Raw genomic sequence first — 20,406 nt, forward strand, 5'->3', positions numbered from 1 at the left:
GTTACAGATAAATAGCTTGAAAACAAAGATTGAAAAGATACAAGAATTGTTTAATAAAGACCTAGAAGAAATAAAAAAGAGTCAATTAAAAATGAATAATGCAATGAATGAGATCAAAAACACTTTGGAGGGAACCAAGAGTAGAATAACGGAGGCAGAAGATAGGATAAGTGAGATAGAAGATAAAATGGTGGAAATAAATGAAGCAGAGAGGAAAAAAGAAAAAAGGATCAAAAGAAATGAGGACAACCTCAGGGACCTCTGGGACAATGTGAAACGCCCCAACATTCGAATCATAGGAGTTCCAGAAGAAGAAGACAAAAAGAAAGGCCATGAGAAAATACTCGAGGAGATAATAGCTGAAAACTTCCCTAAAATGGGGAAGGAAATAGCCACCCAAGTCCAAGAAACCCAGAGAGTTCCAAACAGGATAAACCCAAGGCGAAACACCCCAAGACACATATTAATCAAACTAACAAAGATCAAACACAAAGAACAAATATTAAAAGCAGCAAGGGAAAAACAACAAATAACACACAAAGGGATTCCCATAAGGATAACAGCTGATCTATCAATAGAAACCCTCCAGGCCAGAAGGGAATGGCAGGACGTCCTGAAAGTAATGAAAGAGAATAACCTACAACCTAGATTACTGTATCCAGCAAGGATCTCATTCAGATATGAAGGAGAACTCAAAAGCTTTACAGATAAGCAAAAGCTGAGAGAATTCAGCACTACCAAACCAGCTCTTCAACAAATGCTAAAGGATCTTCTCTAGACAGGAAATGCAGAAAGGTTGTATAAACGTGAACCCAAAACAACAAAGTAAATGGCAACGGGACCACACCTATCAATAATTACCTTAAATGTAAATGGGTTGAATGCCCCAACCAAAAGACAAAGATTGGCTGAATGGATACAAAAACAAGACCCCTATATATGCTGTCTACAAGAGACCCACCTCAAAACAAGAGACACATACAGACTGAAAGTGAAGGGCTGGAAAAAAATATTTCATGCAAACGGAGACCAAAAGAAAGCAGGAGTCGCAATACTCATATCAGATAAAATAGACTTTCAAATAAAAGCTGTGAAAAGAGACAAAGAAGGACACTACATAATGATCAAAGGATCAATCCAAGAAGAAGATATAACAATTATAAATATATATGCACCCAACATAGGAGCACCGCAATATGTATGGCAAACACTAACGAGTATGAAAGAGGAAATTAATAGTAACACAATAATAGTGGGAGACTTTAATACCCCACTCACAACTATGGATAGATCAACTACACAGAAAATTAACAAGGAAACACAAACTTTAAATGACACAATGGACCAGCTAGACCTAATTGATATCTATAGGACATTTCACCCCAAAACAATCAACTTCACCTTTTTCTCAAGTGCACACGGAACCTTCTCCAGAATAGATCACATCCTGGGCCATAAATCTGGTCTTGGAAAATTCAAAAAAATTGAAATCATTCCAGTCATCTTTTCTGACCACAGTGCAGTAAGATTAGATCTCAATTACAGGAAAAAAATTGTTAAAAATTCAAACACATGGAGGCTAAATAACACGCTTCTGAATAACCAACAAATCATAGAAGAAATCAAAAAAGAAATCAAAATATGTATAGAAATGAATGAAAATGAAAACACAACAACCCAAAACCTATGGGACACTGTAAAAGCAGTGCTAAGGGGAAAGTTCATAGCATTACAGGCTTACATCAAGAAACAAGAAAAAAGCCAAATAAATAACCTAACTCTACACCTAAAGCAATTAGAGAAGGAAGAAATGAAGAACCCCAGGGTTAGCAGAAGGAAAGAAATCTTAAAAATCAGGGCAGAAATAAATGCAAAAGAAACTAAAGAGACCATAGCAAAAATCAACAAAGCTAAAAGCTGGTTTTTTTGAAAAAATAAAATGTATATTTAGTTCTCCACAAAAAAAAAAAAAAAAAAAAAAAAAAAACAAAAATCAATAACCTAAAGAAGAGCAAATTAAATCCAAAGTAAGCATAACAAGAGAAACAGTGAGAGCAGAAATCAGTGAAGTTGAAAACAAGAAATTGGTACTAAAAAATCAGTGAAACCAAAAGCTGGTTCTTTGAAAATATCACTAAAAATCGATAGGCCTCTAGCCAATCCACCTCAAAAGAAAAAGATAGAAGGAGAGAGGACACTGATTACTGGTATTAGAAAATAAATAGAATCTATCACACAGATCCTGTGAAATTAAAAGGGTAATAAAGGAACACTATGAACAACTCTATGCCCACAAATTTGCTAACCTAGATGAAATAGACCAATTCCTTGAAAGACACAATTTGTCAAAACTCATACAAGAAATTGTCTGAATAGGCCTCTATCAAAGAAATTAAATCAACACCTAATAAACTTCCAAAACAGACAACACCAGGCCCAGGTGGATTCACTGGTAAATTCTATCAAAAAGGAAGAAATGATACCAATTGTCTACAATCTCCTTCAGAGGACAGAAGCAGAGGAAACACTTCCCAACTCGTTCTAGGCAAACAGCATTACCCTAATACCAAAAGCAGATAAAAACATTACAAGAAAACTGCAATCTCTCTAATGAACATAGGTGCAAAATCCTCAACAAAGTATTAGCAAATCAAATCCAACAATGCATAAAAAGAATTATATACCATAACCAAGGGAGAGATTTCAAGTGTTCAAGGCTGGTTCAACATTTAAAAATCAATGTAATCCATCACATTTAGCTGAAAAAGAAAAATGATACGATCATATCAAATGCAAAAAAAAAAAGCATTTGACAAAGTCCAACACTCATTCACTAAAAGCTCTCAGTAAACTAGGAATAGAGGGGAACCACCTCAACTTGATAAAGACTCTCTGCAAAAAAAATCTACAGCTAACAGATATTCAATGATGAGAAGCTTAAAGCTTTACCACTAAAATCAGCTACAAAGCAAGGCTTGCCATCACTCCTCAACATCATACTGGAAGTTCTCCCTAATGCAATAAGACAAGAAAATTAAGTATACAGCCGGGAAGAAAGACATAAAACTTTTTGTTGCCAGGTGACAGGGTTGTATATAGAAACCACCCCCCCAAAATGTGACCAAAAACTTCTAGAGTTAATAAGCATTTATAGAAAGTTTTCAGATTATAAAAATAAGTCACTTTCCTATATATCAGCAATGAACAAGTGAAATTTGAAATTAAAAACAATGCCATTTACATTATAATTCCCAAAAATGAAATACTTACACATAAATTTAAGAAAATGGGTATAAGATTTGTATGATGAGAACTGTAAAACTTTGATACAGACATACCTTAGAGATACTGTAGGTTCATTTCCACTCAATAAAGCAAATATCTCAAAGCAAGTCACCTGAATTTTTTGGCTTCTCAAGGCATATGTTATGTTTGCATTATACTGTGGTCTTTTAAGAGTGCAATAGCAGTATGTCTAAAAAATAATGTATATATCTCAACTTTAAAATATTGTTAAAAAATGTAACCATCACCTAGACCCTTCAGTGAGTCATAACCGTTTTGCAGGTGGAGGGTCTTACCTCAGTGTTGATGCTAACTGATCAGGGTGTTAGTTGCTAAAGTTGGGGTGACTGTGGCAGTTTCTTAAAAACAACAATGAATTTTGCCACAACTATTTACTTTTGCTTTCACAAACGATTTTTCTGTAGCATGCAATACTGCTTGATAGCATTTTACCCACAGTAGAACTACTTTCAAAATTAGAGTCAATCCTCTCAAATCCTGCTACTGCTTTATAAACTAAGTTTATCAGTGTTTTAAGTCTTGTGTTGTTATTTCAACAACCTTCAGGGCTTCCCAGGTGGCTGGGACATATTTGTAAGTCATATATCTGATAAAGGGTTTGTATCTAGGATACATAATAATCTCCTACAACTTAGGAAAAACATCACATGTAAAAATGTGCAAAGACACGAATAGACCTCTTATCACAGAAGATATACAAATGGCCCATGAAAAGATGCTCAACACCATTAGTCATTGGGGAAATGCATAATAAAACCACCTTGAAACACCTCGGCACACCAGCCAGAATGGCCATCTTTAAAAAGACAACACCAAAAAAAAAGTGTGTATGACTTATTCACTTGGCTGTACAACTGAAACTAACAAAACAATGTAAATCAACTAGACTCCAATACAATTTCTGAAAAAAGACAATGCTGAGTTTTGGCGAGGATATGGGTAAATTGGAATACTTGTACTTGGAATATAAGATTGTACTTTGGACAGTTTGGCCATTTCTTTAAAAGTTAAACATAAACTTACGATATGACCCAGCAATTCCACCCTGGAAATCTGAAGTGAATGCAGACATGCCCACACAACACATGCCAACATTTTGCATAAGAACCAAAACATTGGAAATAACTGAAATAATCAACAGGTAAATGGGTCAGCATTTACAGTATTAATAAAAAGGAAAAAAGTACTGATATATGCAAAAATATTATGCCAGACATAGAACACTGCATAGTGTGTGAGTCTGTGTACATGCAGTGTCCAGAAAAGGCAAATTCTTAAAGACAGAAAGCAAACCAGTGGTTGCCTAAAGCTGGAGGTTGGAGTGAGGATTATGTGCAAATGGGCACCAGGGAACTTTCGGAATTGATGGAAATGTTCTCAAACCACAGGTGGTAATAGTTGCACAGTATTATGGTACATAAACTATATCTCAGTATTGGGGGGAGAAAGCAGAATTGCTAATGATACACATGTGTCTACCTTACCTATACTTGTTGAAGCCTCTGGTTCCCTCACGAAGTTTTGAGATTTATTAAAACTGACCAAAAATATACTTAATAGATTATTCAAGACTGTTCTCCAAACTTACCCCTTTTCTAGGTCCCGTGTGAAGTATGAACATTGCACATGCTTGACTAGAAGACCAGCTGAATACACAGCAGAAAAGGAGGGTATGAGAGCTGAAACCCCAAGTCCATACCCCGCTGTCCTGGAAGTCTGACAGAGCAGTTTGAAATCTCATTCTTTTCCCAAGAGGACACCTTCAGGTGGGCTGTCCTTCAGTGAATCTCTCTGGGCGACAAGACTGCTGGTTTACCCACCATGTCCTCTGTACACATTAAAGGACCAGAGTATTCTGTCAGTTCCTTTTGGAAACTCACTTCGCCATCAACAGATAACATTCGACTCATCAGCCCGTACTGAAGGACTCTCCGTGTTATCCGATGTTTCAAGAATATTCTCCCCTTCTGGGTAGGAACAGGAAGACAATGGGATTAAGGTAAGACAGGCTTTTGATTTTGGTTAAATTGTCTAGATCTGCCTTTTATTTGCAGCCACTGCATGAAGATTCCCAAATACAGCCCCTCCTCAGGGAGTGAATTTTAAACTCTTAAGTTTCAGAGCTGGTAGGGAGAACTAGCTGTGGACTCTGCAGGGCAGACAGCTCGTCCATGGAGATCAGAATGATGGTGTCCATTCAAGGAGCACTTACATTGCTAAGTCACTCAGTCGTGGCCAACTCTGCACCCCTGTGGGTTGTAGCCCACCAGGCTCCTCTGTCCATGGGATTTTCCTGGCAAGAATACTAAAGTGGGTTGCCATGCCCTCCTCCAGGGGAATCTTCCCACTTACACTAAAACTACCTAAACCAGATGTGACCAGACATGTGGACACTGTTCTGTTCAGTCCCACCAAACAGTCACTTCCCAGCAGAGATGGGCAACAGGAGAGGAGCAGACAGGAAGAAGGAAGGACACCAAGGATCAGCTCCTTTATGCTGAACCCAGATCATAACATATTCATAGGAGTTTTCACTTAACCCTTAACTGTAGGAACTAAGAGTAAGGAAGTCCATCTTAGAGTCACACCAAATAAAAACTGGGATGAGTGTGAAGGGGCTGTTCAAGAGACACAAATGGGAATGTGCAGAGCTGGGTCTTGAGACTCCAAACCAGTCATCTGATCAGAAGCTTGAAAGCCTGGGGAGATGCCAGCGTTGAGCCAGACCCTGGGAACACAGTGGCCATCAAGACAGACACCACTCACTGTCCACGCAGCTTAGAGCTCTAGTGATGATGAATAAAGATTCACAAAAATAAATAGCAATTACAAACTAAGACGTACCCAGAAATTCGGTCCTCTTTCTATCAAGAGGATATCACCTCTCAACAACCATGTTTAATGATCAGCAGAATTTATTCACTCCCCCGCCCTAAAGATGTCACTGTAGGTGTTGGTGACGGAGTATACACAGTATACACTGCTTCTGTATTCGTTGAGTGAAATGTTTCTTCTCCAAAGAGAAAACGCACCACAGAGTTCAAATGTGATTTGTTTATTTTCCTGTCTAAGAGGTTCAGAGAATGGATTGACACATACCACAAGCTATCTCCCAGCCATATACAGTAGATATACACTGATTCTACTTTTTCTTTTCCCCTGATAGGTGACACTTTCTTTGTTCAAACCAAATTACAAATGAAGAGATACTATAAAAATAAAAGGGTGTGTGGGTGTAGTCTTTTTATTCTCAGACAGTAAGTGTATACCCATCACCACAAGGGGAAAAGCACTGAGGAAACATTTGTACTAAACAGGACCCTCAGAGTACCTCTCCAAATAGCATATTGGAACACTTGGCCATTACTATCAAGGAAGTTCCTAGTCTTCCATTTTTCCTGCCATCACATTTGCTACACTGGAATTTAAGCCCTCTTCAGAGTGCAAATATAAAAGTGATCAAAGTCAGGGTTTTATGGCAATCTTTGCTAAAGTTTATTCTTGCTAAAATATATTCTATTTTAATATACATGCTATAAAAGTACACTAAAAAGGTCAATCTTTAGAGCTCTGTTAAAATTAAGAATTTTTTTTACATATAGAATAATATACACCCAACTCTAAAAGTATATTTGAGGATAGCTATTACTGTGACCCCAAATATTTCTAGCTTCAGATTTTGTTTATAATAGTATCAATTTTATAATACATTATTCAGTAATGCTCTCATAATTCTATATTGCAATACTTCACTCATTACTAAAGGAAAATGCAGAGGGAACTGCATTTTGTCCAAGAAGTTCTTACTGTGCAAATCACCAAGTTTTCAACAGAAGTTCCTATTACAATATTTTTTAAACTTTGGTAAGTAAAATTATTTTATGATCCACATTTAGGGCTTTAAATGCAGCAAGTAAAAATGAGCAATGTTGAAAATTAACCTGAAGGTAGCCTGATTTTAAAAATGATCATTTCCTTCTGTAATAACATCTCCAGGACCAATTCGAGGTGTTTATGGAATAGTGTGAAATAACGCTGACTGCACATGTCCAGTGGCGATGAACTGACTGAGTGCATGCCAAACCAAGACGTTAGACTCTTGGGACTGAGTTAACTATCTCCACCATGATCATGTAGCACACATGATGAGGCTGCTGGTTATACATTACATCCGTGGGACCCGGGCACATCGGCAACTTTTTTATTTTAAGTAGAGTCGTAGAACAGAAATATAAAATAATTGAAATTTGTTTCTGATTTAAACAAAAATATGTACTCTTTTCATTAACAAAACATTCTTTAAAATATATCAACTTCTCCTCTCCGAACATTTAGCCAAGGAGCACTAGGCAATTTTTGAAGGTTTTTGTGCTGACCGTTCAATGCAGTAAACACGGTTGTAGTGAGCACACAGCAACAGTAGATTACTGACATCCGCTGAGAAGAAATTTATTCTCCTCTGGTTACAGTGTCCAGTCCACCGAAGGAAAGGTTTGGCATTTGTGTGCTTTTTGTTCTTGGTGGGAATCACTTCTGCTTGACTTTTGTTGTTGGAAGGAAAAAAACACCAGCTGATGAGCTCGGGTTTTGTGACATGATGTGAAAGAGGAACGTGACAAAAATTAGCTGCTACCATGGAGCCTGTCTGGGATGGGGTTTCCAGGCAGACCTCGCTTCTTCCCCGGGGAGTGTCCGGTGGGCTACACGGGACCCAGGCGTGTGGAGCCGCATCGTGGTGGTGGGGGGCGTTGCTCTCTGCAGAGCACCCCCTGCTCTGCCTCAGTCACCACCCCTCCTCACTACCCTACATACTGACGTTCGTGGGTACAGAACTTACGGAGACCAGCTCACAGGGAAACGAAGGCAGAGAGCTCAACCAAGAGGTAGGCTGTGCGTGCGCCATCATCCAGCGCTGCCTCCTGACCGCCTGTCTGTTGAGATAACGGTGGGGCATGCGCACATCCGTTCTTCCCAGTGGAATTCTCCAATTTCTCTTGAAAGCTTTTGAGAAGATCCTGTTTTTTTCCAAACCATTTTATCAAAGTAGTCTGGTGTCGGCTCTTTCGAGCAAACCAAGTGGTAGAAACTTCAGCCCCTCTCTCTTGAATTTCAAACCTACCTAAAAGTGGAATGTTTTCCCCTGGCAAATAATTACTTCTTGGAAAGTGGACAGTTTTTCTTTTTTTGGATCCAAGTCAGCCCTTCAGAAAATACTTCAGACTGAAAGAGGAGGAAGTGGAGGAGAACTAGCTTCCTATTGTGCCTTACATAAAACATTTTGCTGAATATTAAGAACGGCTCCGACTACAAAGGTAAATATTTGTGAAAAGGGCGCACCGCCAGGTGAAACCTCAAGACATCCTCAATGTGCTCATTTCATAGTGTGTGACTCTTCAAAATACAAGTCTTTAAAGTGACGAAGCCTAGCAAGTAATGGGAAGGAAGTTAACATCAGAAAATACACTTTAGAAAAAGTACAAGACATTTTGCCCTCCATTTGCTACTTATTTCATAACTTAGATCAAGAAAGTGTTAAATATTCACAGTAATTTCAGAGAGGAAACATTCATGTCTGTAAAACTTCAATCCATTGCATTTTCAACCGTTTCTCTGTACAATTACAAAAATGTCATCTGCCAGTGCTTTCCTGTAGAATTCTTTATTGTTAGTCCATCCCTCTCCGGCTCCGATTATACCTTCAAGGTGGGCTGTAGTATTCCCTTCTCGATGAGATGAGTCTTCAGCGTTTTATAGATATTTAACTGCTGTTCTGGTTGAAGCACCAGCAGCTGCTGCAGCACTTTGCTGGGATTCGGACCCCTGGAAACAGCAGAAAAGACAGAGTTCAGGTATCTTCAGAGAGCTGAAGGCAGCAGAGACTTGTATTTAAAATAAACCATGCCTTTAGGACTTCCCTGGTGGCACAATAGGGGCTCAGACAGTAAAGAATCTGCCTACAATGCAGGAGACCTGGGTTTGATCCCTGGGTGGGAAAGATCCCCTGGAGAAGGGAATGGCTCCCCACTCCAGTATTCCAGATTCTATGGACAGAGGAGCCTGGCAGGCTACAGTCCTTGGGGTCGAGAAGAGTCAGACACAACTGAGCAACTGACACTTTCCCTTTTGGTGGTATAAGGGACAGAGATCCGCCTGCCAATGCAGAGGACACGGGTTCGACCCCTGGTCTGAGAAGACTGCGCATGCCAAGGAGCAGGTAAAGGCTATGCGCTATCTAGAGCCTGTGCTCCGCAACGAGACCCCGCCCTGAGCAGCCCACGGGCCGCAACTAGAGAAAGCCCGCAAGACCAAGACCAAAGCGACCAAGACCCAGCACCACAAAGGAGTATTTTTAAAAGATAAAACAAGTCATGCATTTACGTGCAAAGGATCAATCTTAACAAAACTGAAACAGTTCTTCCTCAGAGCTCACTTTAATGTTAGTATCAGAGGGGAGAAAAAAAAACCTAGAACTCTCTGCTGAGAGGCGTGCAGTGTAGATGTGGGGGAAATGCACAAACATAGAAGACAGGGACAATGTAAGGCAACTGATGGAGTGCAGATCTAAAAATTCCACAAAACTTCTCCAAAGGGCAACCTGAGTTAGAGAGGAAGGTTGATAACAAAGCCTGAGATTGGACAACACACAAACCATTCTGTAAGGAAAGGAGCACAGTTCCTGGTGGATGAAGATAAACCAGAAGAGAACGTGAAAATATAAACATTTTTGCTTCAAAGAAACGTCAGACAAGGAAGGTGTTTTGTTGAAAGAATACCCTCAGGAAGCTATGAATGTTCGAGAGACAGGACACAAAGTCCTGAGCCAGCACTGAGGCCGCCACCTGGGATCTACAGTGGGAACAACAGCCTTGTTCAAAGGTCTTGGGTAAACCCCAACAACAGAAACAAATAAAAGGGGCTCTGCTTCAGCTGTGGTGCCTGTGTTAAAGACTCTGCCTGCCAATGCAGGAGTTGCCAGAGACTCCAGTTTGATTGCTGGGTTACAAAGATGCCCTGGAGTAGGAAATGGCAACCCACTCCAGTATTCTTGCCTGGAATATTTCATGGACAGAGGAGCCTGGCAGGTTACTGTCCATGGGGTCGTAAAGAGTTGGACGTGACTGAGGACGCACACTCGCATTCACCCTGCGTTAGCTGAGAGGAGGACAGGGAGCTGGGGAACCCTCCCTGCCTTATCTGCCGTACCCAGCAGTCCTGCTCCCACCGGGGAGGAAGCAAGCCCAGGCAGCGTTAAGTGTCCTCTGGGCTGTGACTGCTCTCCACCAGGTACCACGCAGGGGCCTCTCCCTGGGCTCCGCCAACATCCCCACTCCAGCCCTTCGCTCTGCACCCTCCTCTGGTGCACCCTGCATCGGAAAAGGTCCCGACCAGGACGCCCACCCTCACCCTCTTCCATCCGGAGACACTGTGACAGGCAGGGGGGTGCAATTTCCTACCTTTTGGACTCGAGCACTCAATCCATTTGTAAGCTACAGATCACTTTCTGTACTTACACTGCTAAAGTGCTATTCTGTCAACTTCAGAATGTACCTCATTCAGATCATAATGCATATGTACTGTTCTTTGCAATTCCTACAGTCCACTTGAACAGGAAAAGCAGAGTAGGTTTACTTTTCAGGAAATCCAATAGGAAAAAGAAGCAAGACATAAGTAATAGATGGAGAATGGCACAGAATTCTGAAAAATACATTTACATGAGTAATTAAATTTATGAGGTATGATAAGGACTCTTCAGTTCAAGGGCTTCCCTGGTGGCTCAGTGGTAAAGGATCCATCTACCAATGCAGGAGACTCAGGCTCCATCCTTGCGTCAAGAAGATCCCCTGGAGAAGGAAATGGCAACCCACTCCAGTATTCTTTCCTGGAGAATCCCATGGACAGAGGAGTCTGGTGGGCTACAGTCCATAGAGTCCCAAAAGAGTCAGACTTAGTGACTAAACAACTTCAGTTCAGATAGAATTATAAGAAGCAGAAAACCCAGCAACAAAGAAATGTTTGCTGTAGGGTGTTATCACAGAGAAAATCTTTGATTCAAAAAACTTCACAATAGCATGAATTAGCTGTCTCATAGGTCACACCTTTGTGCACGTGGCTCAAATCATTTCCCAAAACCCTGCAGCTATAAATCTTCCACAACTGTAGTCTACTCACGTCAAGACACAGCTTGTCTTATAAAAGACTTGTCTTCAAAAGACTCAGCAACTTCATAACATAAACCCAGAGTAGGGGCCCACAGAGAAAGGGAAGGCTATTCTAGCAAGTTCAGCTAAATGCAAAATTGTCAGCAGGTGCTCCCAGCTAGTTGCACATTGGCTCTAGCACTGTATTTCTAATCATCTAAATATTTACTTTCAAATGGAGGACAACAAGGCTCAGCGTGACTTTTTCCTACTGAGAGAACAGCAGATCAAGAAGCAAAAAAAGTATGAGTTAATGCTCTAAAAGCCACCATCTTCAGAAAAGAAAGAGTTCTAAGGATTTAATCACTAATTACTAATACTCAAATAGATCAGTGAATAAATCATATGCAAGTGGATTAAATACTCCAATTAAAAAGACAAAGACTGTCAATTGGGTTATAAAAACAAACAAAATCCAGCTATACAATTGTGAGAAGAGGAACACACTTTAAATATAAGGGAAAAGGCACACAAGAAATAAAAGGATAGACAAAGAAATACTATGCAAACACTAATCAAAAGTAGGCTGATGTAGCTATACTTATATTCAACAAAATAAGCTTTAAACAGTATATCAAGATGGAGATGATATGACATTAAGAGTGATCCAATGGTGTATACACTGTGTATACAACTAACACAACCTCAACATCTATGAAAACTGGGAGATTCTGACAAAGCTGTCTTCATAACTGACAGAACAAGCAGATGGAAAACCAAACCAAAAAATCAGTACAGAAGATTCAGCTAAACTTCCCCCAGCTGACTTACGACACTAATGCTGAAACTGCACGATGCATATTTGTCTCATGTAAACATGGAATGTATATCTGAGTAGACCATATGCTTGAGCACAAAGCAAGTCTCAATAAATACTAAATACTGAAATAACAGTATGTTTTCTGGTCACACAATTAAAGCAAAAATCAATACAGGAGAATGAGAAAATCTCCATTTCTTTGAAAGTGAATCAATGAACTTCTAAATAATCCCATGTCAAAGAGATATAATACTGGAGATCAAAAAATATTTGTAGCTGAATAATGAAAATATAAATGTGGGATGACAGTACTTAGGAGTATTAAAAAGAACACTCAAAAAGCAGTAAACAGGAAATATATAGTGTTAGATGAACATATTAGACAAGAAAGCTGAAAATCAGTAACCTAAGCTTTATCTCAAGAAGCTGGAGAAGGAACAGAAAATTAAAACATAAGGAAGATAAAGGACACAAAAACAGAAATGGAACCGATAGAAAACTCAGAAATAAACCAATGCACCTATGGGCACCTAATCTATCACAAAGGAGACAAGAATATACAACGGAGAAAAGACAGTCTCTTCAATGAGTGGTGCTGGGAAAACTGGACAACTACATGTAAAAGAATGAAATTAGAACATTCTCTAACACACACACAAAAATAAACTCAAATGGGTCAAAGAACTGAATGTAAGGCTAGACACCATAAAAGTCTTACAGGAAAACATAAGGCAGCACAGTCTTTGACATAAACTGCAGCAAGATCTTTTTGGATCCACCTCCTAGAGTATTGAAAATAAAAACAAAAATAAGCAAACAGGACCTAATTAAGCTTAAAAGCTTTTGCAAAACAAAGTAAATCACAAACAAAACAAAAAGACAACCCACAGAATGGGAGGAAACATTTGCAAACAAAGCGACCAACAAGGGACTAATCTCCAAAATAAACAAACAGCTCATGCAACTCTATGTCAAAAAAAAAGAAACAACCCAATCAAAAAATGGGCAGAAGATCTAAATAGATCTTTCTTCAAAGAGAGACAGATGGCCAAAAAGCATATAAAAAGATGCTTAATATCACTAATTATCAGAGAAATGCAAATCAAAACTATAATAAGATATCACCCCACACCTGTCAGAAAGCCCACCTGTCACCGAAAAATCTACAAACAATAAATGCTGGAGAGGGTGTTTGTGGGAAGGTAAATTGGTACAACCACTATGGAGAATAGGATGGAGATTCTTTAAAAAACTAAAAAAGAGAACTACCATATCATCCAGTTATCCTACTCCTGGGCATATATCAAGAGAAAACTGTAATTCAAAAAGATACATGCACCCTCACTGTTCACTGCAGCACTATTTACAAATATCCATCAAAAGAAGAATGGATAAACAAGATGTGGTACAGATATACAATGGAATATTAGTCATAAAATAGAAGAAAATAGTGCCATTTGCAACAACACAGATGGACCTAGAGATTATCATACTACGTGAAGTCAGTCAGACAAGTTCCATGGTATTACTCATGTGGGAAATCTAATTTTAAAAAATGATACAAATGAACTCATTTACAAAACAGAAACACTCACAGATTTTGAAAACAAACTTATGTTTACAAAAGGGAAATGCTGGAGGCAAGGGATAAATTAGGAGCTTAGGATTAACATGCACACACTACTATATATAAAATAGATAACTAACTAGGACCTACTCTATAATATAGGGCACTCTACTCAATATTCTATAATAAACTATATGGGGAACGAATCTGAAAGAGTATGAATAAATGTATAACTGATTCACTTTGTTGTATACTTGAAACTAACAACACTGTAAAGCAATTGTACACCAATAAAATTTTTTTTAAAAAGATGAAGGAAACAGGAGAGTCGACATCATGAAATGGAAAACACACACACAACAGAGAAAGTTCAAGTCAGAATCTGACTGAAAAGATTAATGAAATAAACTATAACAAAACTGCTCCAGGAAAATAAAGGTTAATACAAAAATGCTCACACTACTATGGGTATATATTTAAAATACATATTTAGGGGCTATAAGTATGAGTTTTCCTCCAAATAACAGGTTTTCGAGGTTCAGAAATATTCAAGACCACAGGTTTTCTAGGCTCAGACACCAGTAGAGACCATGATAAAAAAAAGTTAGTATGCGGTTGATGTTGTTAGCCTTTGCACCCCAGACTGGCGTTTTAGGGCAAATCCAAAACATTAAAGTTTAATAATGAGAATAAAGCACCCATATAAAATAGCAACACATGCCAGTCACCCTGCCTCACCTCTCCACTCCCACCCTCAACACACGTACACACCCATAAATCCCTTAGACTGCTTAATTTTTCTCCGTGGCTCTTACAACCACCAAACAAGCTCTATTTGTTGTCCACTCCTGCCCCTTCTCCCTCCAACTCCCCAATGAGAAAGTAAGCTGAAGACAGGGACTGGTTTGTTTTGTCCTCTGCTATACCCGTGCCGAGAACATTCCCCAACACATAACAGACACTCAAGCAGTAACTAGCGGACTGGATGAATTATGTCTCCTTTTTAACTCTCAGTGTTCACTTCCACCACAGTGTCCACAGCTGAGAAATGAAATCTCTTGTTCCAAACCCAGTACCATTCATCCACACTGACTGAATTTGAACTCAGTCCTATTAGACTATGACATATACTATTTTTTAAGTTGTTCAAATCTAAGAAAAAATAGTTATAATTTAATCATATAGCCCAAGGCAACAGTGTGACACAGTTCCGGGAGCCACCATTCCATTCACTATTATGGAATACCAATGACAGAAAAAGTAACTAATTCAAACTAATGCTTATGGAAATGAGAACTCAAAGACATCATCTAATAAAACATTTTTTAAAAATCTAAAAGTACCTTATAAAACTTGTGATGTACACATGCACGAAAGTTGCCATCAAATACTGACAATCAAATCTGTCCATTATCCCGCCATGTCCAGGAATGGTGTTTGCAAAATCCTTCAGAGAAAACAAACAAACAAACAAACATACTAGTAAATTCTCAAAAATCACCTGCTATAAAATTTCTATCTGTAAATGTCTCCTTGGCAGCATGGACTTCAAGGAAAATACTTTACTACTGGATTTTCCTACTAAATATAAGGGCTTCCCTGGTGACTCAGATGGTAAAGAATTCACCCACAATGCGGGAGACCTGGGTTCGATCCCTGAGTTGGGAAGATCCCCTGAAGGAGGGCATGGCAACACACTGCAGTATTCTTGCCTGGAGAATCCCCATGGACAAAGGAACCTGGCGTGCTACAGTCCATGGGGTCGCAAAGAGTTGGACATGACTGAGTGCCTAAGCACACACAAATACACACTTATTAGAACATATCCAACAGATTTAAACCGTATCTTGAGATATGTTAGAACCATGTTAGAATGATTACGGAATTGACCCACAGCTTTCTATGCTGTTGCTGTTTCCTTTTTAGGGATCCAACCCACACCCACTGCAGTGGAAGCAGGGGAGTCTGAACCACTGCACTGCCATGGAAGTCCCGAGCCAAAGCTTTCAAATAACACTACTTAAATATTCATCCAATCTAGTACTAACTTTTTTCAGTTAATAAAACTTTTTCTAAATAAAAAGCACTATCAAGCTATTACTAATCATATACCCTGCTTTTCTGTTTTATTAGCATCTACTGGGAGGGTGCTATTTTAGTGTTGTTGACAGATGGACAACTGGTTCTAGCTCATGTTTATCCTAATAGTTCTTATGCTGAAATAAATATTTTACTACTGTGATGAATATTTATTTTTTCTTTTTAAGTGTTGGGGTAAAAAAGAAAATCAAAACAGCTAATTCATTTGGGACATGTTAGTCTATTAAATGGCCAAATGGAGGGACTGGTTAATCAGCCTCTGCAAGTTGACCTTGAACAAATCTATCCACATGGGTCCAGGATTTGGAAATGACCAACTGCTCTTCTCATTTACTCAGGCAACCTGAAAAACCTCTAAAATGTAACAGCAATTATACCTTCATTTCAGACAGGAAAAGAAATCTCACCATTCAACAGGAAACCTTGGATTGGAGACCATTAAAGAAAATAAAATAGCTAGTGGGAAGCTGCTGCATGTAGCACAGGGAGCTCAGCTCGATCCTCTGTGATGACCTCAGAGGTGGGATTGTGGGGGTAGGGGGGTTGGATGGAGGCTCAAGAGGGAGAGGCAATATGGATACATAGAGTAGATTCATGTTGTTGCCCAGCAGGAACTAACACAACATCGTAAGGCAATTATGCGTGTGTGCTAAGTCACTTGAGTCGTGTCCAATTCTCTCCAACCTCATGGACCATAACCCATGAGGCTCCTCTGTTCATGGGATTCTCCAGGTAAGAATACTGGAGTGGCAATCCAATAAATAAATAAATGAAAACCCTATTCTAAACATAACATTTCTCTCTGAAAAAATGATCGAAAAACTCGGGTTAATTTCTGCCAACACATTTCCTTCCGTCTCTCCCCTACTGACCCAGGCACAGGAGAGCCTGTAGACTCAGCCCTGCCCTACTGCCTGCAGCCTTTGCAGGCCTCTTGTCTTGCACAGCTGCCGCTGTGGGTCTTTGTGGATATAAATGACCTCCCCCGGTAGGTGGCGAGCATCAGCACGACAACATCTCGCACATTTCTGTGTATCATATACAGCCACCCAAGGTAGACTCTCCCCCACTGCAAGTGCTCTCGGAGTTCAGGTACTTATTCCCCTGGGATCTGGCCCCATCCACCTCTGCATTCTGATCTTCTCTCTACCACGGCCATGCTCTTCTTCTTCACCTTCCCACTGGGAAGGCTCCTCTGCTCCAGTGCACTCACTGGAACCCCCGTCCTTCAATTTCTCTGCAGGACTCCTCGTCCTTTCCCCAGATCCCTGCTCAAACGTCACCTCCTCAGTGAGGCCTGCCCTGACTGCCCCACCTCCAGAAGCCACTCTTAACTCCCAATGGCATAACATTCAGTCTTAGTGAAGCCACGTGAGGAGAGCTGATAGGCCAATTATTTCACTTTATGAGATTCTAACTTAAAACACAGGGCTGATTTTAAGTATCTGGAATGGGGACCAGCAGACTATGTCCCACAGACCAAATCCAGCCTGCTGCCTGTTTTCTGTAAGTAAAGTTTTATTAAAACACAGCCACACCCATTCATTGACATTTTGTCCATGGGACTCTCTCACTACCATGGAAGAGTTGAGTTGAGCAGTTTGCAACAGCGCTACTATTAACATATGACTTGGCCTTTACAGAAAGGGTCTGTTGCCCCTTGACCTGGCGAATCCACGGTCACAGATTCCAGGACTGTCCAGCACGTCCCTTCATATGAGACTGTGACAGACACTACACTTAACACAATCCATGGCTGGACTCTTGGGTGAACACCTGAAGGACCAAGATTCTGTGTCTGTCCCAATAGTAAGTGACACGTGCCATTTCAAGAAGAGAGGGTGACGTGATACTTTAACATGCATTAACATGGCACGACCAAACCCTAACAGGAAAGAAGATACTCTGTGAGGCTGACACATAAAAGGTGGAAAACTTTTTGCCCAGGGGCTTAATGTGGGAGACCAAGAGAGAACCAAATTCCAACCCTCTTACATTCTCTAATTATGTTCTATAACACTCTAACAAAGAATCTAAACACACACCTTGATTTTGAAAGCTCTTTTGAATCCGCTGGCAAAGAAGCCTCCGAATGGACCAATCAAAGATGCAAACGTGGAAAGAGCGATGCTGTGGATCTGGAAAGGGTACATGCTCACTGTTTCCTAAAGAGGTTTAAAAAAAAAAGGAAAGGGTTTGGAGCTAACTGCATGAGAAATGTATTTGAGCATGCCACCTAAACTAAGAACCATGAGATAAACAGTAAGTCAAAAGCATATGCCATATTTTTATTAAGTTCACAAATTTTCAAGATCACAGGAAAAAAATAAATGTTGTAAGCTCTTATTACTACCCTTTGTTTATTCAGCCTATACTCCCCATTCCCTCTGTAAGCATACTGAAAATACCTGGTGTGCTAAAATCTAACAGGCTGCTTTCTAATCTGTCTAGAGACTTATGCATCACTTGGGTTGTAGGATTATTAAAAAATCAATTTCTGAAACTGTTTTTTAGAGTTGTTTCTGTAATCACATAATGTATATTTTGATTGTGCATTTTATTTCACTTTAGTTTTATATGACAAAATGAGGGGAAAGTTGATCTTTCTTTTATTTTATTTAATTTTTTTTTTATTATCAGTCTTAGATGGTTTTATTATAACAGGAATTCCTAGTAGGCAGTCACCAAATATTCATACAAAAACCACAGTGCTCTCCATAAATTAGGCTCAAGGGAGTTCTATAACAGCTAAACATAAGCAGTTCATTTGATTCACTGAAGACAGCCATGGCATAGCTATTTTTTTTTTTGAAATATTACATATCTCACCTCTTGAACAACTTGCTTTTTCTTTTTTTTTTTTTTTAAACTAGTACAGCCGCTATGGAAAACAGTGTGGAGATTTCTTAAAAAACTGGAAATAGAACTGCCATGTGACCCAGCAATCCCACTTCTGGGCATACACACTGAGGAAACCAGATCTGAAAGAGACACGTGCACCCCAATGTTCATCGCAGCACTGTTTATAATAGCCAGGACATGGAAGCAACCTAGATGCCCATCAGCAGATGAATGGATAAGGAAGCTGTGGTACATATACACCATGGAATATTACTCAGCCATTAAAAAGAATTCATTTGAACCAGTCCTAATGAGATGGATGAAGCTGGAGCCCATTATACAGAGTGAAGTAAGCCAGAAAGATAAAGAACATTACAGCATACTAACACATATATATGGAATTTAGAAAGGTGATAATGATAATCCTATATGCAAAACAGAAAAAGAGACACAGAAATACAGAACAGACTTTTGAACTTTGTGGGAGAATGTGAGGGTGGGATATTTCAAAAGAACAGCATGTATACTATCTATGGTGAAACAGATCACCAGCCCAGGTGGGATGCATGAGACAAGTGCTCCGGCCTGGTGCACTGGGAAGACCCAGAGGAATCGGGTGGAGAGGGAGGTGGGAGGGGGGATCGGGATTGGGAATACATGTAAATCCATGGCTGATTCATATCAATGTATGACAAAACCCACTGGAAAAAAAAAAAATAATGATCTTTCTTTTAAAATTAAGTTAAAAGCTGTGGAAACACCTGAAAGTAAAATGCTTAAAAAGACTGCGAAAATGAGCACCAGGAAGACAATTATAAAAGATTTGGGGAGGAAATTATAAAAATCGAGAAGAATTCTGCAGTCAAATTATTTCATAAATTCTTAGCTCTTATTCTACTTTAAATAAATTGAAATTACACATTTGAGAAAGTGCATCATGGGTGTGATTTACAAAAGATCAAGAAGAACTCCAATCTTTGGACTTGTTCTCAAAGCAATGGGCTTATCCCAATCAAAGATGGAGAGAATCAAAGAATTCTATAGCAGATAACAGATGGCTTGAACACTGAAAAAATTCTTAGAATCAGTGTATCAAGCATTCAAGTAGAGAAATAATCTGTTGGTTAACCTTTTCTTCTCAAAAATTAACTTCAGTTAACAATGAAATGTTTCAGGGAATCCCTGAAACAGGTGGTCCAGTGGTTAGGACTTAGTGGTTTACCTGCTGGGGCCTGGGTTCAATTCCTGGTCAGGGAATTAAGATCTAGCAAGCCATGAGGCACTACACACAAAAAAAAGTTTTAAATTGAGTCAGTTTATACCAGTTACACATAAAACTCATTATAACTCATCATTGCTTTGTAGAAATCTAAAGGATACTGAAAAATGTTTCTAAAACACAAGATAAATTACCACCAGTATTCAAACCACTAGGCAAGTAAGTTTCTAACAGAAAATTGGTTTGTGATAGCAATATTCATTTTATGTTCAAGAAGGGGAAACCCCAAGAGAATAGGATATACATTTGACGTCAAGCAGTCAGTGAAACCACTTTTGTGTTCTAGAGCTGAAAATTCTGTAGAAATTGATTTCCTGTGAAAATCTTATTTCTGCTCTTAAAGGAAGCTTAATCT

General features: G+C 39.3%; 1 protein-coding gene across 1 annotated transcript in view; it reads right to left on the reverse strand.

The window, feature by feature from the left end:
• Positions 1-6,345: 6,345 nt before the first annotated feature.
• Positions 6,346-20,406, reverse strand: part of CDS1 (CDP-diacylglycerol synthase 1) — a 70,889-nt gene continuing 56,828 nt past the window's right edge. Inside the window, exons 11-13 of the mRNA XM_043906286.1 lie at positions 17,977-18,096; positions 15,175-15,278; positions 6,346-9,126 (exon numbers count right to left, since the gene is read on the reverse strand). Coding sequence (XP_043762221.1) covers positions 8,997-9,126; positions 15,175-15,278; positions 17,977-18,096 — 354 coding nt within the window. The 3' untranslated portion in view covers positions 6,346-8,996. The remainder of the gene's footprint in view (positions 9,127-15,174; positions 15,279-17,976; positions 18,097-20,406) is intronic.

This window comes from Cervus elaphus, chromosome 6 (assembly GCF_910594005.1).
Source record: "Cervus elaphus chromosome 6, mCerEla1.1, whole genome shotgun sequence".
Lineage (NCBI taxonomy): Eukaryota > Metazoa > Chordata > Mammalia > Artiodactyla > Cervidae > Cervus > Cervus elaphus.